This window comes from Antechinus flavipes, chromosome 1 (genome assembly GCF_016432865.1).
Source record: "Antechinus flavipes isolate AdamAnt ecotype Samford, QLD, Australia chromosome 1, AdamAnt_v2, whole genome shotgun sequence".
Taxonomy (NCBI): Eukaryota; Metazoa; Chordata; class Mammalia; order Dasyuromorphia; family Dasyuridae; genus Antechinus; species Antechinus flavipes.
This window is the reverse complement of record NC_067398.1, coordinates 617,987,766-618,010,830: the sequence shown is the minus strand read 5'-3', so window position 1 is coordinate 618,010,830 and position 23,065 is coordinate 617,987,766. Positions and strand designations below refer to the sequence as shown.

The 23,065-nt window shown below is 37.0% G+C and overlaps 1 protein-coding gene across 1 annotated transcript in view; it reads right to left on the bottom strand.

The window, feature by feature from the left end:
• Positions 1 to 18,546: 18,546 nt before the first annotated feature.
• The window catches only part of NSMCE2 (NSE2 (MMS21) homolog, SMC5-SMC6 complex SUMO ligase), a 253,075-nt gene continuing 248,556 nt past the window's right edge, over positions 18,547 to 23,065 (bottom strand). Inside the window, exon 7 of the mRNA XM_051971083.1 lies at positions 18,547 to 21,832. Coding sequence (XP_051827043.1) covers positions 21,715 to 21,832 — 118 coding nt within the window. The 3' untranslated portion in view covers positions 18,547 to 21,714. The remainder of the gene's footprint in view (positions 21,833 to 23,065) is intronic.

Here is a 23,065-nt window from a genome sequence, read left to right as displayed (position 1 = left end):
GGAATTTAGGGAAGAATGGGATCTATAGAGTATAGGAACAATGGAATTGCCATATTGGTCAGATATTCATTCAACATGATATTCATTTGCTAATAGAAGTCCCAAGGGAAAGTCCCTGGGAAGGCATGGTAATCCTTCCTGACATCAACCTTCGAGATTAGGTAGGTTTTTTCATAGTCATCTCTTGACTCTGTATCTCATAAATTTTTCCAAACTCATTTCCAAATCTCTTATAGAGGTTGTCCCAAAAGTCTTAGTTCAGTTTTAATCTATTATAGTCAATATTTCCTGCCAATAGCACCTTTTAGGATAATAAATTGTTCCATAGGTGTGTTGCTACTTGGTGAAACTGTGCTTCTTCTTATTTATTCTGAGTTTATCTCTTCAAGTTTCAGGGCAGGAGGTTTATCTGTAAGTTGGTGTTCACCTTTCTAAGATATTCACAACTTTTCATTTTTCATCTATGCTTCTTCTTTGTCTTATCCTTTGCAGGCTGGAAGAATCCTAGTCTTCCTCAACTACCCTTATAGAAAAGTCTATCTATAGAGCCAAAGAATTTGATAGTTCTTTGGGGAAGGGAGGTCATTTATTCACTCTGGTGGATGGTCTGCCTGCAGTGCATATCTGGTTTGGCTTGAATAGTTTCTCCTCTCTCTGCTTGGTCTTTCTCTCCAGTGAGTCCCAAATTTTTCAAATGGCCTTCTTAACCCAAACCTATCACAACTGCAATAAAATGACATCTCTTTCTCCAGCTCCTAATGAGCCATGGAATTCCTTCTTTAAAGTATATGGAAGTTGTTGTTCTGCCCTGTCCAGCTCTTTGTGATCCCATTTGGAGTTTTCTTGGCAAAGATAACTGGAGGGATTTGCCGTTTCCTTCTCCAACTCATTTTACAGATGAGGAAACTGAGGCAAATGACTTACTCAGAGTACTTATAAATGTGAGAGTCCAGATTTGAGCTCAGTATGTTAAGTTTTCCTGATTCCTGGTTTGGCGCTCTGTCCACTGTCACCTAGCTGCCCAAAGTGCATGGTTGGGCTACATTTTTATCCCTCCAATCACTTTAATTATCCATTATGCACCCTTTAGTCAAATCAAATTGGTGTCTCCCAAATCATCCTCAGCACAGGGAATAATAGGATAGGACTTGGGAGATATTGCCTCTCAAAATCACATAATCCACACTGTAACATACTTAATACATGGTCATCCAGTCTTTTCTTGAAACTTCAACTGGATGTAGAGGAGAAGGAGTAATGGGGTTTGCTGGGAGTGACCCATTATTTCCTGAAGCAGCTCGTTTAAATTTGGATAGTTCTCATTAAGGCCCCAGGTTTGTGCTAGGCTGTAGTAGAATTCACATTCTAATGTGTGAAATAATGTACAAATAACTACATACAGGATAACTTTCAATGGAAGGCACTAACAGTTCCAATTTTTCTATCAGTCTTTTTTGTGTAGCCTATCTTGGAGGTAGCTCACCATTCTGCTTGTCTGTCCTTCTCCTTTGGAACTTCCTTAGCTTATCAATATTCATCTTAACCTGGGATGCCCAGAATTAAACACCATATTCCAAGCAGATGTGATCTGGCCAGAGCAGAATTCAGGAACTGCTTCTTCCTTCTTCTGGTAAACCAGGCCACTCTTAATGCAGTCTAAGGTTTCAATTGCTTTTCTTCTATCCTGTGGACCCAAAGTGACCATACAGCCCACCTAAATTCTTTTTCAGGCAAACTGCTGCCTATCAATGCATCATGAATCTTATGCTTGTAAAAATGGATATTTTTAAAACTCAAGGATAAGAATTTTATATTTCTCCCTATTAAATTTAATATAATTTGATCTTGCCCAATATACAAAGGCATCAAGATTTTTTTGGATCCTGATTCTGTCATTCCAGCTTTGTATCAAGAAAGAAAGACAAATGCTAAAATTCAGCTTCAGACACTTATTAGCTGTGAAACCTCGAGCCGATCACTTAACCCAGTTTGTTTCAGTTTCCTCAACTGTAAAATGATTTGGAGAAGGAAATGGCAAGCCATTCCAGTATCTTTGATGAGAAAAACCCAAGTAGGGTTATGAAGAGTTAGAATTGAAATGACTGAAAAACAACAAAAATAGAACCTATTTCACAAGATTATTGTGAGGATCAAATGAGAGACTATCCATACAGTGTTCAGCACAGTACCTGGTATTAATAAATGCTTGATTTCACCCTCCCCTCTCTGCCCCTCAATAATGCTTTGCTTTTGATAAGTGCGCAATTCAACAAGTATCTTTAAAATGCACTCTAAAGATTCAAATGAAACAATACCTTCCCATAAGGAATTTTGGTGTTTTTGGTTTTTTTTACTGGGGAAAAGCCTTGAGCCAAGTACTATGTGATGTACTTTACAAATATTATCTCATTTAATGGGGAAATAAGACATTACATGTGTGTGTATAAATTAATATGTACATGTATAGACACCCACACATTTTGCTGGCCGTGTGATTTCAGAAGAATTCCTTTTTCAAGAGAAAATTCTCTTTACCAATAGTGAGGTCAGCTATTTTGCAATTTATAATTTTAAAATTGCTTAGGGCCCTGAGAAATTAAGTTACTTGTCTAGTATCATAGAATCAATGTGTTAGGGATGGGACTGGAACTCAGGTTTTCTTGATGGCAAAACCAGCTCTTTATCTATCCTTTCAAGTCTCCTCTTGGAAGATAAAAAAATATATATAACATAATCAATCAGCAAGGGCATTGAACCTGGAAAAGACTAAGGGAAGGAAGGCAAGAATTCCAGACAGTAGATAGAATGTTGTATAGGGGAACAGCCAATGGAATAGTTTGGCTGGAACCTAGATAGTGGGAAGGGAATCAATATGCAACCCATCAGGAAGACAGGATGGAGCCAGATTGTGAAATGCTTTAAATGTCAAACATAGAAATTTGTATTTTATCCTAAAGGTAATAGGGAGCCAATCAATCAATCAATCAGCAAATGAGCATGGGGGCAGCTAGATAGTACTATGGATAGAGCACCAGCCTTGGATTCAGGAGGAGAACTTGCATTCAAATCCAGTCTCAGACACTTAACATTTGCTACCTGTGTGACCTGTCACTTAACCCCAATTGTCTTGCAAAGGAAAACAAAAAACAAGAAACAAAAAACAAGCATTTGTTAAGCACCTGTTTTATGACAGACATTTTTAGACCTTGGAATTAGAAAAAATAAAATGACACCGTCCCTACCTATAGTCCAAGAGAAGTGGGAGAGAGACAACTTGTTGCGTATTATACACAAACTATATTTAAAGTAATGGAAGGGGAGGTACTTGTTATGGCAGGAAACAGGAATCGAGATGGAAGAATTACTGCATTTTGTAAGTAGTAGTCATCTTATAAATATTTATTGAATTTGAACCATAGGTGCCTCTGCTATTGTATGACCTTAGGCAAGACACTCTCTGAGCCTCAATTTCCTAAAATAATTGGGATGGCCTAGATGATCTCTGAGGTCACTTCCAGATTTAAATCTTTTTTTTAATAGTTTTTTTATTTTTCAAAATACATATAAAGATAGTTTTCAACATTCACCCTTGCAAAACCTTGTGTTCGATATTTTTCTCCTTCTCTCCTCACCTTCCCCTCTCCTGTAGGTTAAACATGTGTAATTCTAAACATATTTCCACATTTATCATGTTGCACAAGAAAAATCAGCAGATCTAAAGTTAATACGCTATGACTGTAGAAATTAAAATATAAGGAATATTAAAGGTCTAAGTCGACTACTTCATTTTAGGCTTGTGGAAATTGAGGGCCATAGAATTTAAGGGACTAGTTCAAAATCACAAGTTCTGAGTAACTGAATTAGCATTGAAAGGCAGATTCTTGTAAATGTTGGTTGATGAGACTTGGACTTTCTGTCATCTGTACATATGTAAATTCAATTTAATTCAGTTGAACAAATGTCTTGAGCTCCTCCTATGTACACTACTGGATCTGGAATTAATAAATAGAACAGAACAAAGCCAATTAAAGAGCTCTGTTGCTAACTATGACTAGCACAGTGAGATTGCTAGGGAAAGGCGTTGCCTCAGCCTGGTGACTGGGATTACTACCTAAAACAGATGGCCCTAAGTAAGGATGGATTACCAGAGCGGGGAATCGCATAGCCAAAAATAGAGGCAGCCCCAAACACGCAGCCAAGCAAGAGTTATTTCTTGGCCTGTGATATCATCTATCCCTTTTCCCATCCCAATGCCAGAAACTGATGGCTGGCTAATGGATTTCAGCAAGTATCCCCATTTAATTTTATTTATATTCTACATCAGGTTCCTGTTTGAGGAGGCTGCTAGGAGCCCAAAATCACTGCCAGTTTATCTCTGCCTGCCAGAAACAAAAGATGGGTGTTTTAACTCAATAATCCAAAACCCAGCAAAACACCTGGCCTTGGGGTTTGGCAGGTCACATCGGAACACATGAAAGGAACACTTAGAGGATTCTAGGACTTAGAAGTGGAAGGGGTTTAAAGATCATCTAGGCAGATCTGTACAACAAGAGGTTGTGTGGAAAGTGCATTGATTCTGGAGTCCAAAAACCTATCTAGCGTCAGCCTGATTCTGTTAAATAATGTGTGATTCAGGACAGTTCACTGAAATTTTCAGGATCTTGGTTTCCCAATTCCCAAAAAGAGGCTTGAAGAGGCATTATAATATAATGGATAGAGCCAGTCAGAAGCCTGAAAAATGTGGGTTCAAGTCCTGCCTTTGACAACTTCTAATTATGTGATCATGCGCTAATCATTCTATTTCTGTAGTCGGGGTGATGGGATTATAAATGGCAGAGAAGGGGTAAGATTTACATCGATAGAGATCACAGGTCCAGTCTATCTCCAGAATAGGGTTGAAGATAATGCCTGGCCATCTTGTTACCTGATGTGAATTGTTACAGTGCTTTGTAAATCTTAAAGTACTATAAAAATGGGAGCTATTAAAAGCCCAAACTCCTTATTTACTTCCACAGCCATTCCATCCATGCCCTCTATTAAGCATGATCTTGGGGACCAACGACTCCAATAATGCTTACCATTCCTTCTTTCTCCTTTTTTTGTTGTTCAGTCATTCTCAGTTCAGTCATATCCTACTCTTTGTGATCCCAGATGGGGTTTTCTTGGCAAAGATACCGCAATGGTTTGCCATTTGCTTCTCCAGTTCATTTTACAGATGAGGAAACTGAGGAAAAGAGTGTCACATTGCCAGTAAGTGTCTGGGGCTGGATTTGAACTTCCTGACTTTAGGCCTGGCCTTCCATCCACTGTGCCATATAGCTCTTTCTGCTTTAATATCTCCTACGTTTTCCAATTTCACTATAACTCCATGAGATAAGAGATTGGGCTTTTTCTTATGTTTGTATTCCCAGCTCATAGAGCAGTACTTGGCATGTATTGAGCATTTAATAATTATAATAAAACTTTTATTATGTTCCAAATATTGTCCTGAGTGCTTTACAATTATTGTCTCATTTGATTGTCATAACCCTAGGAGGTAAGTACTATTAAATTCCTTATTTTACAGATGAGGAAACTGAGGCAGTTAAATGACTTGCTAGTGTTATGTCTAAAGGCAGATTTGAATTTGGGTCTTCTTGACTCTAGGCCTAGCACTTCGTCCTATACCAACTAGCTGCCTCAATAAAGCAGAAATTTCTATGTGGTATCAAGATGGACAGAGATCTGGATCTGAAGTCAAGAAGAGCTGAGTTTGACTCTTCCTTTAGAAACTTAGCAGTTGTGTGAGACTAAACAAATAACTCTATCTCAGTTTCCTCATCTGTAAAATGGAGATAATAATAATAATAATACATCTCCCAGACAGAAATGTTGTAAGGATCAAATGAGAAAACATGTAAAGTGCTTTGTAAACCTTAAAATGCTATATAAAGGTTACTATTGTATCTTAGGAAATTGAGTCTCAGAAAGAAATTGTCCACCTTCAGAAGCAGATCTGGAAATGCAAGACTGATTCCAAAAGCCAATACAAATTCCACTTTATTGGTGACCTTGTCAGGCCTTTTATAAGTACTGAAACAGAGATCAGCACCTCAGGGCCATCTGTCAGAAGTGACAGGGCACTTTGAGCAATTCAGTACTCCTGGGCCAGTTGACTTAAACCACCAGTGTTTTTCTCTGTCTGTCTGGCCCTACTGAAAAGAGTCAAGACTAATGAAAATGTTCAGTCAGGTATTGGATCCCTCTGGACTGTATTAAATAATTTGGATTGTAGTAGATGAAAGGGAAATGTGATGCATATTGAACCTAGATTCAGGAGTTCTGGGTTAATAGCCTAATTCTGACATGTGTTAAAAAAAAAAAAGCCATTTGTCCATTAAGGGTCACTATACTTCAGTCTTTTTCCTGAACCTCTCTAGTGTACATGTGAGAATTTCTTCTCTGGTGTGCATGCATGAACCCCTTCCTAGTGGTGCATGCATGAACCTCCCTAGTGTGCACATATGAACCTCTTCCTAGTGTGCATGTGAGGATCTCTTCCCTGGTGTGCATGCATGAACCTCCCTAGTGTGCATATATGAACCTTTTCCTTAGTGTGCATGCATGAACCTTTTCCTTAGTGTGCATTCATGAACCTCTTCCTTGGTGTGCATATATGAACTTCTTCCCTAGTGTGCATGCATGAACCTTCCTGCTGTGCATATGTGAACCTCTTCCCCAGTGTGTATGTGTGAACCTCTTCCCTGGTGTGCATGTGAAAACCTCTTCTGTGATGTGCATGCTTGAACTTCAGACTTCATCAAGCCACATGGGTATTGGAAAGGAAGAAGCAAATAAAATCCACATTGGCAGGAGTCTGGATTAGACCTAGGGGATGATGAAATATGACCCCAAATTATTATTAGAAAATTCAAGGAAAATGCATCCTTCATTCTGTATGGAATTTCCCTTCAATCAATGACCCCATATATTTATAGGATATGGTCACTCAAGTCACGATAGCAATATGATTTTTTTAGACATAACAAGAATGCAAGGAAAATTGTTAAGCACTTTTAACATGAGATGCTTCAAACCAACCATATTCTACTACCCTTCTTTCCCTTGTCCTCCCAAGGTGTTATTAAAACTAAATGGTTCTTCTTAATCCTGGCTCACTAACCATAGGATATTCAATAGCTACCAGTCTCTAACCTCATATCTGAAGACTTCATTCTGACTGTTTTTTTTTCATTTGGAGCTGGAGTATCCATGTGCTGGTCCTTACCTCTGGCTATAGGGTCCATATCACTTCTATGTGCTGGTTTTCCCACAGGGCTTCAAGGCTATAGCAGATTGGAGACATGGGTTATAGAACTAGCAATATAGGAGCCACCCCCCCCCCACACCCAATTCAGCTGATATGTATCGACCAATCAGCTGGGTACATAGTCTCCCTCTTGATGCTATGCTTCCCATCTCTCTCTGTGCCCTATAAATAACTGAACAGGAAGTGACTCTCAAAAGCAAAAAAGAAATTAGAATTCTAGAATCCTGAATACCCACATCAAGATCCCACCAACTTCCCCAATGTTTCACCAATCTGTTTCACCTTGACAGGAACTTTTGTAATCTCCTCCTGCTCCCAACACCATTGTAAAAACACTTGGCTGCATTTAAGTTTGTTTTTCATGGATTTCATAAACAAAGAATCCTTTGGAAACTAATCTTATGCATTTCTGTAGTTTTCTCTAAGTCAAGGCAAAAAAACAGTCTTTCTAATTTCTACTGAAATTTCTTTTCCATAATAATGATGGGAAAATTATCAAGGTCCAGGAATCAGGTTGTTGAGATGGAAGTCAGGGGTGTGCTGTTTAAATGGTGGGAAAAAATCCATTGGATTTGGATTCAAAGGACCTAGGTTTAAATGGTGGCTCTTTGATTTATTATTGTGTGATCTTGGATCCCTAGGCTTCACTTTGCTCATCTTTAAAAAAAGGGAGTTGGACTGGATGATTCATATGTTTACCCCATGCATTCTTACTCTATTTAGGAATTTCCCCCACCTAGAGCAACCCTCCATTGTAATCACTTTCTCTTAAGCCCCCTTATGGCCACCTTTTCCAGGAAGCTTTCCTTAGGGTACCCTCTCTCCCTCATTCCTCTGTACCTCTTAGAGCGCTTGTGGTTTGAGACATTTAGTATTGTGCCCGTGCTGACTTATATGTTATTTAGCTTTTCCTGTTTTCACTTGTAGTAAAGCAGAAAGAACACCAGATTTACAGTCAGGAAACAGGAAATCTGACTCCTCTGTCACTTACCAAAATCAAATCACTTGACCTCTCTAAACTTGCCTTTTCTTCAACTGTATTTCCAAAGGGGTAAAAATCAGCCTACCCTTTTTTGGCCTATGCTCTCCTGATCTGACTAGAGCATTGGCTATTTTGTAAGATTGCTGAATCCAGCTCACTTTTGCTCTTCAGTTCTGCATTGTCCAAACAGTTCCTTCTGGGGAATGTCTTCTGGCAAGCCAGGGCAAATCTTGGGCTCAATCTCCTGCTTAAAGCCCTCTTCTCCAAATTGGGGGGCTTCCTCTCCAAGGGAGGGCTGAGGCTGTCTTAAGGACTTGATTCATTGACATGGCACAGTACAAACCCAGGATGGTCCTTTGTTCACTATATCTAAAAGGAGAGAGAATTTCCTTGTGTTCTCTGTCTCCATCTGTCTTTCTTTGGTGTATGTAATGTGTATGTACCATGTAATAGGTTCTCTCTTGTCGACTTTCACTAGTCACACATGGCAGTTTAGGCCTAGAGGCTTAGCCTAGGCAATCCATCTTTTTGTATTTCTTGCCTAGAATATAGATGACCTGAGAAGTGATCCTAAGATGAGTACCTCTAATCTCAGAAGCAAATGAATGAACTTGAGAATTTGGGAGGACCTGGGCTTTTCACTTGGTGTTGGCTGCAATTCTTAGAGAAAGTCTAACTGACACATATTGACTGGATGATCCTTCACAAATCATTTAATTTCTCTATGCTCTAGACAATTCTTTAAGACTATGAACTGCAGAAAAAGTGCTAGCCCTCATTGATAGAGAAAATTTCTTCATTTGGAAGTTCCCTATATCAGTGAAATCATAAATCTAGTCCCTATCCTAGCCCTGTAGTATTTAATACTTTTTACAAAGCAGGAAATTAGTAGTGTAGAGGGTGAGTGTAGAGGGTGAGCAATGAGAAAAATACATTTTTCAACTACTTTGGGAAAAGGTTAGGCAACATTTGGCTTCTCTAAGATCCTACACAGCAATTTCTGGTGTCTTATGAACTAAGGTTAGCTGGAGATATGTTGAAATCTCTCATGGTTTACAGAGCAACCCCAACATAGATCATTGATGACATTATCCATGCCCTTTGTGGGAACCTTTTTTTAGGCTGGTGGCCCAGTGTCCACTTCTGTGAATCATCCATCAGCAGCTCTCTGATAACCATGTAACCTTTATGGTCCAATGGTATGAAGTTTGTGTTTTTTTCTTTCATTAACCAGATCTGAAAGCCAAACAGGTTTCAGTATCTGTCATGTGGCTAGACAGGAGAGGCTAAATAATATGCAAATGCAAACCCACATGAAAAGCAGAATTGTAATATGCAAACTCTCCTGGATGCCAACTCCTGGACTCCTGGACAGCAAATACATGAAAATCATTTGATGGAAAAAAGCAGCAGGTGGAAGACAGAAGGAATTAATGCCTGAGTGGTGTGGGTAAATAGAGTCAAGTCCAATCTGGTGCACAAAGGTAGGAGAGTTTTAAAAATCTAATCTTTGTAAAGAAAAGTCAAACACTCAACATTTTAAATTCATTTAGCTATAAAGTCAGTTTATAAGACATCAGTAGGCTAACAATCAGGCTTGAAATCCTAATTATGGGAAAAAATGAATGGGAATTTGTGGTTGAAACTTAGTATTATCTCACCTCTTATTCAAATAGTATAAAGTCCTACTGTAAAGGAGCAAGAGCCCTGTTTCTGATTGATCTGGATTCAAAAGCTCCCTTTACTACTTAAACTATGACTCTAGACAAGCAACTTAATCTCTGTGGGTCTCAATTTACCCATTTACAAAAATTAGGGAATTGAACTAGATAATTACAAAAGTCTCTTCTGCAATTAATTTTATTCTCTTCTATGTTTCCGTTCATAAGATGCTTATAGAAGAAGTAATAACACAATATAGAACCAAGACAGGAAAAGCAGTTAGTTTGGACCAAATATATAGAGGAGATCCTTGCTAGAGGCAAGGCAATTATGAGGGCATTGAAGTAAAATATATAAGGAACCTAATGGAGGAGAAAATACAAAGAGTGGGAAAAGTTTTGGACCTGGTGAACAATGGAAAAAAAGACTAATTAAAAAAAAAAACACTCTGCCATGGCTCTACTCTCTCATATGTACAAAATCTTTATTAAGGCCCAGCATGGTTCATAGACTTTGGGTTGGAAGGATCCTATAAAACCATCTGGTCCAACTCTAATTTTACAGAGAGGAAATTAAGACCCAGAGTGGACATGACTTCCTCAAATTCACAAAGATAATTAATATTAGGACTGGGATTTGAACTCAAATTTTCTGCCTCCAAATCCAGTAGTCTTTCTACCTATCTTTTGATATTCCCTTCTTCATTATGTCTTCTCCAGAACCATTCTTCTTCTAAGTCAGAAGTGGTTCTTCCCTCCTCAAATCTCCCAGGACACTCTCTTTAGCCCTTTCTTTTGTTTTTTCTTTTCTTTTCTTTTTTTAAAAATATATTTTATTTTATTTAATAATAACTTTATATTGACAGAATCCATGTCAGGGTAATTTTTTTTACAACATTATCCCTTGCACTCGCTTCTGTTCCGATTTTTCCCCTCCCTTCCTCCACCCCCTCCCCTAGATGGCAAGCAGTCCTATATATGTTAGATATGTTGCAGTATATCCTAGATACAATATATGTTTGCAGAACTGAACAGTTCTCTTGTTGTACAGGGAGAATTGGATTCAGAAGGTAAAAATAACCTGGGAAGAAAAACAAAAATGCAAATAGTTCACGTTCGTTTCCTAGTGTTCTTTCTTTGGGTGTAGCTGCTTCTGTCCATCATTTATCAATTGAAACTGAGTTAGATCTCTTCATCGAAGAAATCCATTTCCATCAGAATACATCCTCATATAATATCATTGTCGAAGTGTATAATGATCTCCTGGTTCTGCTCATTTCACTCAGCATCAGTTCATGTAAGTCTCTCCAGGCCTCTCTGTATTCATCCTGCTGATCATTTCTTACAGAACAATAATATTCCATAACATTCATATAACACAATTTACCCAGCCATTCTCCAATTGATGGGCATCCATTCAATTTCCAGTTTCTAGCCACTACAAACAGGGTCTTTAGCCCTTTTTATGTAATTGCACTTTTATTCTTAACAAAACAAGTAATCTAACTGAGGGCAGTCTTACCTTTGGATCCCTCTCAGTGCCTAACACAATTAAGAGACAACATCACTGTGTATGAATGTGTGTATGTGTAGATAGACAGATAGATACAGATATATAAATGCCAATTACTTAAACATCTGAAAAATCCAATCTTCAAAAAGATAGTGAGGGTTTTTTGTTTTTTTTTACCCTTATCCTATCTGGATTCTACCCAATTTAAAAAAAATTTGCTAGTCCATCTATGTATTTTAAGATTATATCCAGTATTAGTCCATATATCCCAGTAATATAACAACAACAAAATAATAACTAACATTTATACAGCAATTACTATTACACAATTCTTTTGTTCACTAAAGTTGAATGTCTATACCATGGCCTTAGGCCATACTACATAATAGGAAGCTTGTTTGTACACTTTCCCTTTCAGCATCCTTTTCCATCCTCAAGTCCTCACAGTACCTGAGATACCTAGCATCCTTAGGTGTCCTATGGTTTTCTAAAGATTCTCCCACACAATCTTTAGTAACCATAAAAGTTTGCCATTTGCCATTTGCAACATGTCCTGCTTCTGATCTGTCTCAAATCAAGTTATGTTTGATTAGTCAGAATCTGATTAAATAAATTAAATTTCTCTGTTAGTTGTGAGAAAAAGTCCAGTTCTCATTTCAAATTAATTCATAAGTATAGGCTTATATTTTTAAACTATATTATTATTTAAAAAGAGATATCAGTGAATTGAAATGAATCACTAATCAATGGAATATGCAGAAGAGCTCTTTTGATGAGTATTGTTAAGTGTGTGACCATTCTTGATCCAACATGAAACAGAACACAGATCAGCAATTTGATGTTCTATTTCTGAAAAATTGGTGATGCTTTCTTGATGAGATTCCAACCCCCTTCATTAGTTATTTAACTATAAATTTATATGTATATGGACAACTAAGTCATGTAGTAGTTAGAACACTGGGCTTGGAAGCAGGAAGACTGAATTCCTGAATTCAAATCTGAGCTCAAACATTTATTAGCTGTGTGATCTTGGAAAAGTCACCTGTTTGTCTCAATTCCTTATCTGTAAAATGGACTTGTGAAGGAAATGGTAAACCACTCCAGTATCTTTGCCAAGGAAACCCCAAATGTGGTCACAAAGAGGGCTGCCCTAATAAAAGGTTTGAATTCTTTTCCTATGCATCAAATCTCCTGTAGTCTTGAGTGCCATCAGTTCTTTTCAGTGAGTCAGAAAATATGATCATAAATGAAGGGACAAACTGTGTTATGCAATTATGATGGAATATTGTGGTATAAGAAATAACAAGCAGCATGGTTTCAGAAAAACTTAGAAAGGCTTACATGAATTGATGCAAAGTGAAGTGAGCATAACCAGGAGAATACTGTGCACAGTAATAGCAATACTGTACAATGATTAACTCTGAACCTAGCTATTCCTGGCAATACAATGATTCAAGACAATTCTGAAGGACTTCTTATGATAAAAGAAATGCTATCCACTTCCAGAGAAAGAACTGATGGAGTCTAAATACAGATCAAAGCATATTTTAAAAAACTTTTTCTTGGATTTTTTGGGAGAGGTCTGAGTTTTCATTTAAAACATGAAAAATTTGAGAATGTTTTGCATGACTGCACATGTATAACATATATCAAACTGCCTGTCTTCTTGATGAAAGTAGAATAGAGGGGAAAAAAGAATTTTGAACTCACTATTTTTTAAAAATGTTAAAAGTTGTTTTGGCAGGTAGTTGGGAAAAGTTATTTTATATAAACTTTAAAAAAAAATATATGATCATAAAAGATATGTTTAAATGCCTCAAAGTGTGGGTATCAAGGTGCAGTATAACTTGGAAGCTTGTCACAGAATCACAAAGATTTTAAGGACAGATCTACTATGGGATCTTGCCTTTGGATTGGGGAATGGTCAAACCAATGACTAATATACTTGGAACATCCTTTCTGGTTCCTTTGACTTTAATTATTGTTATTTTTTAATATTTACCTCATTCACAAAGTGTCATATGGCCTGTATTTATGGCCTCTCAGGAAAAGTAATTCAATGTAGAATGAAGAGGGCCTAAGATACCTTCCCTTCACAATGGTCCCTTGCTGCCCTTTCAGGTCTTATAGGATAAAAGGGCTAGAGTTATAAGAGACACTGAAGGTCATTTGGTCCAACCCTTTGGTTTTATGGCTAAGGCACCAGAAGCTCTGAGAGATTTAGTGATTTGCCGACGTCATACAAATAGTTAAATATCAGAATTGTAATTTGAAACTGCATCTGTTGACTCCAAATCTCTCCTTCTTTGTTGTTTATACTTTACCTTGTTGCCTCTTGTTTTTAGTTTTTGGAGGATTCAATCTTTTTTGTCTCTTGAGTTCTACTTTGAACTCTATAAACAATTCAAACTTTTGGAGTCATACTGCACAGATATAAGTTTGTGAAGTCAGCATTCAAAAAGTTCTCTTTCTAGAGACTTTACCTTCAATGAGGATATCTTATCATTACAGCACCTATGACTTGATTAATAATAACTAGAATTCATGTAACTTTACAGGAAAGTTAGGTGGTATGGTGGATAGAGTACAGGGCCAAGACTTCCTGAGTTCAAATCCAATCTCATTTACTTATTATCCAGTTGTGTGACTTGGGCAAGTCACTTAACCCTATTTGCCTCAGTTTCATCATCTGTAAAAAGAGCTGGGAAAGAAAATGGCAAACCACTCCACACATCTATAGAAAAATATCCAAATGGGGCCAGGAAGAATCAGACATTACTGAAAACAACTGAACAATACTTTACAAATATCTTATTTTATCCTTCAAACAACTTTGAGAGTTGATACTATTATTTTCCTCAATTTACAAATAAGGAAATGAAGGCAGAAAGAAGTTAAGTGACTTGTCTAGGTTCACACAGCTAGGAATTGCCAGAGAATGGGTTTGAACTCAAGATTTCTGGATTCCAAATCCTGTGCTCTTTCATGGCACCACCTCACTTCCTTTAGAGGATGGCCCAATGCTCCAACTTTATTATAGGAATGATTCACTCCTGAAAAATGTGTCTGATTTCCCATTCAATTATTCTGTTTCAAGATTTTTAAAAAGCTTTTTAAACATTTATCAAAATGGCTAGGAATGTGTTTGTGAGGAGACGAATCACTTCAGCTCTCTGGTTCTCAGTTTCCACATCTGTAAAAAGTGGGGATTAGACTGGATCTCAACTTCTCAAACCGTAGGTCATGACTCCATTATAACTGAATGAAATTATTATTAACAGTCAATGTTGATTATTTAACATATATGGGACTACTTGCCATCTAGGGGAAGGGGTGGGGAAAGGAAGGGAAAAGTTGGAACAGAAGGTTTTACAAGGGTCAATGTTGAAAAATTACCCATGCATATGTTTTGTATATAAAAAGCTATAATAAAAAATAAAATAAAATAACCAGTAAATGTTGCTTTGTATACTTATTTTACATACATATATACCTGGGGTCATGTAAAAATTTCTCAGGTGAAAAGTGGTCATGAGTGGAAAAAGTTTTAAGAAACCATGGACTATAAGACCTCAGGCTCCTTTCAATTTGAAATCTGTCTTCCTATGAAAAATGGAGGTAGGGAGAAGTTGTTGCATCATTTCTATGTAAGAAGTTGATTAGTAATCAAGATAAGGTTGATAGCAGTGAAATAAATGATGGATGGAAGACCATTTTGGAGGAACACTCAGGATACTGTCAGAATCAGCTATTAGTCAGGACAGCTAAATGCTTAAAGAGGGATGAAGGAGAGGGAAAAGTCAGAAATGAGGGGAAAGTTTTGAGTCCAGGCAATTGGGAAGAAAGATTGTATCACTGATGAACTGAGATGAAAAGAGGCAGTAAATAGTGAGACTATCAGCTTTCATCTAGGATAGGAGGCTGCTTTAAATGCTGCCCAAAATCATCCTAGGTATTTTTTGGCTACTCTTGTCACATTTTTGACTGAGTCTGTAGTTCCCTAAAATCCTCACTTTCATGCAAACTTACTAAGTCATTTCTTCACCATTAAATCCTTATGAAAATAATTTTTTTGAACACTGAGCTTCAAATTAGATCCTAGAACACTAAGCCTGGAAAACCCTAGTTCAAATCCAGCCTCAGTCACTAGTTGTATGACTGGCTAAGTCAACTTATTTGCCTCAATTTGTTCACCTGTAAAATAAAGGTGAAAACAGCAACTACTTCCCAGGATTGTTATGAAGATTAGTTGGGATATTTGTAAAGTACTTAATGTTACTATTATAAAAAGCCAGGTCATGGTTTTATTGTAAAATACCCAGGAGATTATACAAATAGATCTCTGTAATGGGCTGAAACTGAGCAGATGCACTGAGATCCGAGCACTTAAGGCTAATAACCAATTGGACAATACTCTATCATTATATGCTTAGAGAAAGAATGGCCCTGCCCACTACTCTGCAGGCTTTATCTGTTGTATAAAAGATTGGGTGGAGGGTTTGGAGGGTGGAGTGAGAGAGCCAGAGTCACTTCTGGATGGATTCTTGTGGCAATTCCTTCGTATTGCCATTCCATTCACATCCACAAAGAATAAAAATCAAGGACTTGTGCTGATCCTGATTCCAGCTGATTCTAATGTATCCAGTGTGCTAACTCGGTCTTCACAGATCTCCAGTATTACAGTGAAGGTTATAGTCAATTTAAACCCTTATACTAATATACCAATACAAATGGACTATGGCCTCTCAAAAAAAAATTTGACATGGCAATCAAAAGAACTAATGTGTTGATAGACTACATTAATAGAATTATGGTCTCCAGAGCAAAGTGGGCAGATGGATTGTTCCATTGTCTCCTGTGTGTCAAATCACATCAGAAACAGTGTGGTTTAAAAAATTATTTAACATTAAATTAAAAAAAATTTTTTTGAATTCTAAATTGTGTCCCTCCCTCCAGTCCCCCCTTCACCCATTGAAAAGGCAAGCAATTTGATACTTATTTTACATGAGAAATCATGCAAAGCATACTTCTATATTAGTCATGTTGCAAAAGGAAGAAAGGGAAGGAAGAAGGAAGGAAAAAAAGAAGAAAGGAAGAAAGGGAGGGAGAGAGGAGGGGCAGAGGGAGGCAAGGAAAGGAAAGAGGGAAGAAGGGAGGGAGGAAGGGAGGAAAGAAAGAAGGAAAAGTGAAAAAATGTTTTAATCTTCACTTGAGTTTATTCTCTCTTTGGAGATGAGTAACATTTTTTTTTTTTTCAAAACAGATACACGGATAATTTTTCAACAATGACCCTTGTTAAACCTTGGGCTCCAAATTTTTCTCTTACCTTCTCCCACCCCCTTTTTCAGATGACAAATAATCCAATATATGTCAAACATGTTAAAAATGTTAAATTTATGTATACATATTTATACAATTATCATGCTATACAAATCAGATCAAAAACAAAAAAAAAAAAGAAAACAAAAAGCAAAACACAACAAAAAGAGTGAAAATGCTATGTTGTAATCCACTCAGTTCCCACAATCCTCTCTGAGTGCAGATGGCTTTCTTCATCACAATATCATTGGAAATGGCTTGAATCACCTCATTGTTGAAGAGAGCCATGCCCATCAGAATTGATCATCACATAGTCTTGTTGTTGATATGTACAATGATCTCCTGGTTCTACTCATTTCACTTCGCTTCAGTTCATATTAGTCTCTCCAATTCTGAAATCATCCTGCTGATCGTTTTTTATAGAGCAATAATATTTCATAACATTCATATACCATAACTTATTCAGCCATTCTCCAACTGACAGAAACTGGATCTTTGTCTTTTTTTTTTATTTAAATTTAAATTTTATTTAATAATAACTTTGTATTGACAGAACTGGATCATTGTCTTGATCAGAGGAGTTGAGTCTTCTACAGTTGATTATCATACAAAATTATTATTATGTACATGTTGTTCTCTTGGTTCTGCATTGATTCATAGAAGTCTTTTCTGGGTCATATTTTATGAGTGATATTCACAAGCTGGAAATTTTTCAGAGAAGGGAGAAAAGGATGAAAGAATGAGGAACTGGAAACTATGCTATACAGGAAACAGAGAAACCTGGGATGTTTCATATGGACAACGTAAGAGTTAGGAACAATATAGCCATGCTGCTGGGCCCATAGCTTCCCCCCTTTTACTCATCAATCTTTGGTATTCCCTTTTCACTCAACTTTCATCTTTGGCTCCAAGAAGCTGTAACCATGATCTGATAAAACTATCTTGGCAGACAACCTAAATCAGATTGAGGGTGACCAAAAGGCCTCAGTGAGTCAGGAGAATATTTGTAACAACAGTCGATGAAAATGGTTGACGCTGGTGTTGAGGAGCACTTAACACTTGGTCATCAGCTACATGCTAGGCCCTTGCCAGTCATCCTGACTTCTGTCTTGCCACAGGGCTTTAATACTTTGTAAGAGACTTGCATATGAATTGGACTGAAGTGAGGTAGAGTTGCACAAAATTGTCATCCTCACTCTCTCTCCCAGAATCACTGAGTTCAGTGGCAAGACAAATGTGATTTGTCCCCAAATAAATTCTCTATAGAAGTAGTTGTCCTCTGTCAGTTCTTCTTAGACAAATACTCCATTTAATTCAATTGTTGTGTAAGTTACACAATGTTGACCACTTTTGAAAGAAATCTACTAATCTGTCTAGGTCTCAGGTTCCTCACCTATAAAAAAAGAGACTGGGACTACAAAGTCTCTCAGGTTCCTTCTAGCTCTCAATCTTAGAATGCAATAAAATACATTTAACTCATGGAGGTTACCTTAAAGATCAGAGCAAAAGCCTGGTTTCAATTGTATCTCACCACCTTTTTTGAGGGATGAGGGGGAGAAGACAGGTGACAATGATCAGGCAACATTTAGCTTCTTACACTACTGCAAAGGTCTTATTAAAATCATCATTGCATGGATTTGTATGTGCCAGTCTAGGGAATTATCTTATATTGGGAATGACATGTAATGTTCTTATTTGGTTTTCTGGAGGTCTCTGGACCAGCCTTTTTTCAGTAAAATAATCACCACAAGAATAGCCAGAGTTTAAAATCCAAATCCTTTATTATCTCCTTCAAAGTCTTTGTCTCCTTGCCTGGGGCTTCAGCTAGTTTTCTGGAGGTCCTTGGTTTCAGTGGAGAAGTGCAGGAGGCCAGGCCAGCCACCACGAGGCTGATGAAGACGAAATGAATCTTTCTGAGTCTGAGGAGTTGTGCTTCAGCCTTTAGCCACCACAAAGGTGAATGATGGAAATGAATTTGTTTCTCAGTCCTTGCTGGCTATTATATACTCTATTATAATTACATCATCATAGGTTTAATCTTGTAGAACTATATTAAGTACTAAGTACATGTACTGAACTAGAGAACTATTAATCACCATGCTAAACTAGATAACCATTGTCTTTATCAATTCCACTGAGTTAGCATCTTGTAAGAATACTTTTTTAAGTACAAAGTTCTGACCCATAACAATGATACATAAAAACATTTGCAACACCAACTACCAATGGTGTACATGTCAACTATCTATTAAGCACTTTCACAGGCACTGGACTAAGCACTGGGGATATAAAGAAAAGCAAAACTAATCTCTTCTCTCAAGAAGATAGTCTATTGGGAGAGAGAACACTCAAGCAACTATGTACAAACAAGATATAAATATGATAAATCAGAATAGTTAACTAAGGAAAGGCATTATGGGGGACTGGGAAAGGCTTCTTGCAGAGGGTGAAGTTTTAGCTAGAACTTGAGAGAAACCAAGGAAATGAAAAGTTGAAGAGGAGAGAGAGAATTCCAGGAATGGGAGAGAGCCAGTGAAAATGTCCAGAGTTGGGAGGTAAAGTGTCTTACATGAAGAACAGCAAAAAGGCTAGAATTACTGGATCACAGAGTATATGGAATAGACTACTAAATAAGGAAACTGGAAATGTAGGAAGGATCCTGGTTATGGGGGGATTTTAAGAGTCAAAAGCTTTGATAGCCACTGAAGTTGATTGGACAGGAAAGGGGCTGACATGGTCAGACCTGTGCTTTAGGAAGAGTAGTTTGCCACTACTTAGTCTGTATCACAAAGACACAAAAAAACAAAAAGGAAAGGGACTCACTTGTACAAAAATATTTATAGCAGTATTTTTTTATCTCCCAACTCTGGACATTGGAAAATGAGGGGAGGTCCACTGGGGATTGGCTGAACAAGTTGTGGTATATGATTGTGATGGAATGCTATTTGTTATAAGAAAGGATGAGCAGATGCTCTTAGAAAAATTTGGTAAGACTTAGATGAACTGATGCAAAGTAAAATAAGCAGAATTGGGAGAACACAATATTGTATGATCAACTGTGCATGACTTAGCTATTCTCAGCAATACAAAATTCCAAGACAATTCCAAAGATTTTATAATGAAAAATACTATCCATTTCTAGAGAAACAATTGGGTCCAGAATGCATATGCATTCTGACTATTGAAGAATCCTTTTTTTTAAATTTAATTTTTCTTGTGTGTTTCCTTTTACAACAGGATTAATATGGAAATATGCTTTGCATGACTGATCATGTATAACCTGTATCATGTTACTTGTCTTCTCAATTGGGAGGATGGAAGGGTAGGAATAAGAGAAACTGGAACTCAAAACATTAAATAAAATGTTTAAAATTGTTTTTACATATGATCAGGGAAAAATAATTTTTTTTTAAAGAGAAAAAAAGGAAAAGCAATATGAAAGTTGAATGGAGGGTGGACTGGAGTGGGGAGAGACTTGTGGCAAGCAGACCAACTAGCAGGTTATTGTAATAGTCTAGAAATGAAGTGATAAGGCCTGTTTCATGGAGGTGGAAGTGTCCGAGTACGAGAGAGAAAACTGATCAAATATTGAATAGGGTTAGGCAAGAGAGTGAGGAGTTAAAGTTGTGAGACTGAGAGACTGGGAAGATGGTGGTGCCATCCTCCAGTTGGATGGAAGAGGGAGGATTCTGGAGTTACAATAATGAGTTCAGCTTTGGACATTTTGAACTGAAGATATCTATAGGATATCCATTTTGAGATGTCTAATAAACAGATGGAGATTTGAAAGTAGATATGAAGAGAGTTTCAAGTAGAATAAATAGATCCAAGAATTATACGTATAGAGGAATCTCTTAAAGCTGATGATCTCATCCAATACATCCAAGGGATATATTAAAGAGAGAAAGAAGTGCAGAGGATAAGAATTGAGAAAGCCCATTAGAGTTTTGTAGATTTTAGGGAATCGGCTAGTAGAGAGGAAGAAATTGAACATTAGTGACAGAGAGGGAAATCTGCTGTAGAAGATGGGATGGAATAGGAATGCTCGGGCATGAAAAAGGATTAGCTTTGTCAAGAAAAGCCACCTTTTTGAGTGAGACAGGTGAAGCAAGAAATAGTGGTAGAAGTTATTTGAGTGTCATGAGATGAAAAGAAGATAAGGAGCTTAGTAAATATCTTGTTTTTTCAGTGAAATACCAGGCAAAGTTCTGAGCTGAAAAGGTGAAGGGCAGAGATACAGGGGAGGTTTGGGGTAAAATAAAAAGGTTTGGAAAAGCTGCTGTGGTAAATGGAATAAAGAATAAATGTGGAAGGTATAAAATAATTGCCTAGCAGCAGTGAGGATCCAGTTAAGAATATATAACAAATTGGTAAAGGACCTAGGTGGCATGTTTTCATAATTTTCTCCAGCTCTGTTCAGCATCAAGTTAAGTAGCAGGGAAAACAGAAAAGATAGTGGGAGAGCAAGATCTTTAGTAGCATAAGGGGGAAAGTGCTTGGGAGAAATGGACAGTATAGAGAAGAAATGGGTCACCAAGGGGTGAAGGGGAAGAGAGAATAGCCAGCATGGGATTATGAAAAGAATTGAGGGGATGAAGGATTAGAAGTCACAATGCAGTCTAAATACTAAATACTTTGAAAGACAAAAAGCCATTTATGTGAATGTCTACATCTTTTGAAAAATTCACCAAATAAGAAAACTATAAAGAAATAAGTTTATTTAACAAAGTTTTAAAGAGGAAAAATTTAAAGAAAGTTGTTACTTGGCAGTTAAAATGCTTTTGATTATGTTTGAAATCTTTAATTTTATCTGCAAATGAAATAAACAACCTGTTCTAATCAGCTTACAAAAAGTAAGTGATTTCAATAGACACTGATGGACCTTCTTTCCTAAATGAGAACACATGAGCTGTAGACATCTGCATTGTCTCTATTTGTTCTGACTGTTGGCCATTCTTCTGTGGTTTTCGATGGCTCTTCTGAGTACTACATCTTGCACAAGATCTGTCAGCTTTACATCTGCATGACTACAACCAACTTTGGGGCAGCTGTCAGAGGAAAAACAACAAATCTAATTAATGCAGAGGTTCTATACTCCATATTACTTATCGTTAATAGCAATGTCACATATGTAATGGAGGCAAACAGACCTGCAGACAATATTTCTATTGTAAACTTAATTAATGTTTAAAATTTTAAATGGGAACATATTGCCAAAAGAAGTTTTAAGTCTTTAAAAACAGGAAAGACACCCATCTGCCTGGTAATTCTAAAAGTAGAGGGCTGTTCTTTCCATTCTTATGACTAACATCAACTGTCTTCATATGGCATTGTGTTTTATAACAGCCTATTATGCTTATTATAAATAATGCATACTAAAAGTTATCTCTACTAGTCTGTAAACTCCACAAGGGCAGAAGCTGTCTTATCTCACTTTGAGTTTCTTCCATAGTACAGCACAGTTCTCCTCACAGAGTATTTAGTGATAGCTTTTATCCCTAGATCAATATATTTTTGGTCATCTATAATGATCTGGTTTTCATTTCTAAAAATTTTGTACAGAGAAAATCCAAAAGCTAAAAGGTCTCTCTTTAGGTATTCAATTCAAGAAGCTTTCATTAAAGAGTAATTACATGAAATGCCTTGTGCTAGATGAGGTAGAAAGATAAAACAAGATTCCATCTCTGCTCTCAAAGGAGGATAAAAAAAGTACATAAATACTATAACAGGAACTCTAAGATACCTAAAAGATGTCTAGCCAGAGAAGTTTGGGGAATTTAGAAACGCAGAATGACAGAATGGCTTTATCATTACAATAAATGCAAAGTTCCCACTGGTTAACACATTGATAAAGTGAAATACCAAAGTGTAGGAATTAATCTTTTAGATTAGGACTTTAAGGAACTTAAGGAAATCTCTGTCATAATGCATACTTTTAGTATGCATACATTTCATAAAGTAACTTAGATCTAGCTCCTGGGGATCAAAAGAGACAAGTATCTATCTGCCTCACAGTGTAAATAATAGAAAAAACTAGGGACAGAACTAGTCCCAGTTCTGTAATTTAGTACATGCTTGACCTTAAGATTCATCATATGCAAAATGAGAATAATAATAATACTTATACTATTTCACAGAATTGTGAGAAAAGTTCTCTCTAAATAGAAATGTGATAGTTAAATATGAGCTTATTCTTCTTTCTCCTACATATACCATGGTGTATAAACCTCAATGATCCAGACAATGAGTAATATTTTGGATAGGGAAGTGGATTGTGAGGT